General features: G+C 31.3%; 1 protein-coding gene across 3 annotated transcripts; it reads left to right on the top strand.

The window, feature by feature from the left end:
• Positions 1–291: 291 nt before the first annotated feature.
• LOC133797780 (protein MOR1-like) lies at positions 292–2,604 on the top strand. 3 transcript variants are annotated; one of them, XM_062235824.1, is made up of 4 exons: positions 292–1,196; positions 1,326–1,401; positions 2,033–2,112; positions 2,381–2,604. In XM_062235824.1, exons 1-3 carry the CDS (start codon positions 909–911, stop codon positions 2,068–2,070), a joined length of 402 nt encoding a protein of 133 aa, XP_062091808.1. In that variant the 5' UTR covers positions 292–908; the 3' UTR covers positions 2,071–2,112; positions 2,381–2,604. The 3 variants fall into 3 exon arrangements, with proteins under 3 accessions (XP_062091808.1, XP_062091807.1, XP_062091809.1); XM_062235825.1 differs by lacking the exon at positions 2,033–2,112 and having other exon boundaries at positions 294–1,196; XM_062235823.1 differs by lacking the exons at positions 2,033–2,112; positions 2,381–2,604 and having other exon boundaries at positions 1,326–2,010.
• Positions 2,605–2,939: the final 335 nt, after the last annotated feature.

Below are 2,939 nucleotides of genomic sequence, written 5' to 3'. Positions count from 1 at the left end.
ACATAATATTCTACATTACCTTATCTCACTTCAAGCTAAATCTCAAAGACAAAAAACACAATCAAAGGCCAAAAACTGACCTTGAACATGCCAAATACTGCTTCAGTCCAACTTGTTCTAAGGAACTTCCGGTAGCTAAAAACTACCAACTAGTGTAGTGTTGGATAAGGAAACAACAACTGCTTTAATGGACTCCTCTAGAATGTATTGGTATTGTGAATATTGAGACAAATCAATCTTTTAGTCTGTGATGGTGTTTACCACTGACCATTTTGCCTGATTGCAATATATCTCTAATTACAATATTTTAGGGCTAATAACTCATTATAATTAAGTATTATATATTTTAACTTCCAATGCCCACATGCTGTAGAAATTAAGATCAGTTAGGTTGTCCATTTATTTTGTGTATGGCTTAGTATTATAAAAAACTAAATAAAGAATGACTTAGTCTTCCTCTTCTCTCATTAGCATAGTAATAATATTATTTGTCCGTTTCAATCAACCAAATTAAAATATTTAAAAACACTAGTAGAGAGATAATAGAACAATTTGTTGGATCAATGATAGAACAATTTGCAGCAATATCTTCATTTAAACAACAAGTGGAAGGTTTATCAGACCTAGACCACTGGGTTGAGTTATTGATTCGTTTACTGTGTGCTGTCCCTGGCTGGAGTGAGAAAAATGTCCAGGTATTTAAAGGTTTCATTGCTGCAGATATCTATCTTTTTTACCTTTGTGGATATTTTTGGCTGTGAAGATAGTTATTTGAATTGTCCACACACCTCAATTTCCTTTTAAATATTTAGTTGAACTGCTCCCAAACATTGATTTTTTTATATATAATTAATTTGTAACTCCCTCCCACCCCTTTTCTTTTGTAGATATTAAAGGGTTTCTTTCTGATGTTAAACCTGCACTTCTTAGTGCACTGGATACGGAGTATGAGAAGAATCCATTTGAGGTGCTCCAACTTAATCATTCAAGATGCATGTATTGTTCGTTTTTGTTTATTTGTTACTGATGTATTCCCATATCTTATCTGGGGTGCAGCAGCAGCTCCAAAGAGAACTATTAAATCAGCAGAACCTACATCTGCATCTTCTGGTGGACTAGATGGCCTGCCACAGGAAGATATTAGTGGGAAGATTACACCTACCCTGCTTAAAGGCTTAGAAAGTACTGATTGGAAGGTAATATTTTGATCATAATTAATGTTTTTAGGGATGGAGCCTGACACCTGCCTGCTGCTAGAAGGTCTAAAGGGGAGATATTTAGCAGCCATTTTAGTGTTTTGATGTTTTGTATTTTCTGCTTTCTAGGCTCGCTTGGAGTCAATTGAAGTTGTGAATAAAGTTTTGGAAGAGGCTAACAAGCGCTTCCAACCCAATGGAACTGGTACATTCTATCATGTGTTTAAATTCTCTCTCCCTCTATTGTTATTATTTATTATTGTACATGCTATTCAGCCTCCTTTATATCCTCCCATTTGTTAATTATTGTTTAATGTTTATTTTCAGCTGAATTGTTTAATAGTTCGTGGTCATATCTAAGCTTATGCTTTCTACATATACTCATGTGAAGTGATCTCGTGTTTGTCATTTATTCTTTTAAATTTCTTTCATATGGTTTCATCACTATCTTTTTTTTTTCTCCCCCTATTTTTTTTTTTTTGGTTGTTGGGTTGGGAAAAATAGACCATTCTTAAAACCTTATAAATTAAGCTCATTTTAACAGGTTGGTAGGCTTTGATAATGATACCGCTTGTAATTTTTTCTGTTTGGATTTTTTTTAATGCATGTAATGAAATATGAATATAATTTAGTAATGCATTTGAACTATCTAACATTTTCTTTGCTTGAATTTTTTTAGTGTAAAAGTTGAATTTGTCAGATTAGTCTTAGTGTCCAATCTTTAAAGTTTAATTGGAGAGCTGATTATTGAAATATAAACTGAACTGCAATTTGTTGGATTCAAAACTTGGACAGTGTATTATACTAAACTATTTGGTTCTGTCTCCTTTTGGTAGACCTCTGTTTCTGTCTCCTTTTGGTCTTAAAGCAGTGAGTTGGCATATTGTATTGGCTTCTTCTACTGTATATACTACTGGTATGTGGCCATCATTATTTTTTCTATAAGCTTGAATCACCAAAATACATGTTTCTCTCAGCACCATTGATCTATTTCTCTTCATTTTATTTGTAAATATGATTTTGTTTTCCATTGAACTAAAACAGATAACTATTTATCTTAGTTTTCCATTTTCTTCTTTTGAAGTTTTCAATGTATCATTTAAGAAAAGACTGGAAGTTTGTTGTTGTGGTGGCAAGAACTTTTGTTCTTAATAATAAAAAGACTTTTTTTTTACAATGTGCAGGTATATTGAGATTATTTCTTTGGAGCAATTCTTGACAACATTTGTAGTTGAGGCCTTTAGAATGGAAGAATGTATTTCATTAATTTTTGTATACATTTCTTGTTTTGTATTTAGTGATAAAGGAATCTGAATTGGGCATAAATTATGTTCTTAAGCCTAGACTAGTATACTAAATATTGTAATTACATTTGAGTAATTAATAAAAATCAATTTATGTTACCTTATTTGGCTTCAACTTTTATATTTGTTTTCCTAGTTTTGTGTAAGTAAAAAAAGATTATGTTTTTCTAAGTTAATATAACACATGTGTTATACTAAAGTGTAGTATAACACAAAAAATGTGTTATACTAAAGTATAGTATAACACAAAAAATGTGTTATAGTATCGACTATAAATAACATAATTCAACACTTATCTATATATTAAAATAACACAGAAATTGTGTTATCGTTGACAGTACAATAACACATATGTATAACACTGATAAAGTGTTATGTAAAGTACCCTGACCTACGATAACATAGTCTGTCTTAACACATCAGAAAGTGTTATCGTAGG

This window comes from Humulus lupulus, chromosome 8, assembly GCF_963169125.1.
Source record: "Humulus lupulus chromosome 8, drHumLupu1.1, whole genome shotgun sequence".
NCBI classification, from domain to species: Eukaryota; Viridiplantae; Streptophyta; class Magnoliopsida; order Rosales; family Cannabaceae; genus Humulus; species Humulus lupulus.
The sequence above is the reverse complement of the archived record's forward strand: the minus strand, read 5'-3'. Positions and strand labels throughout refer to the sequence as shown.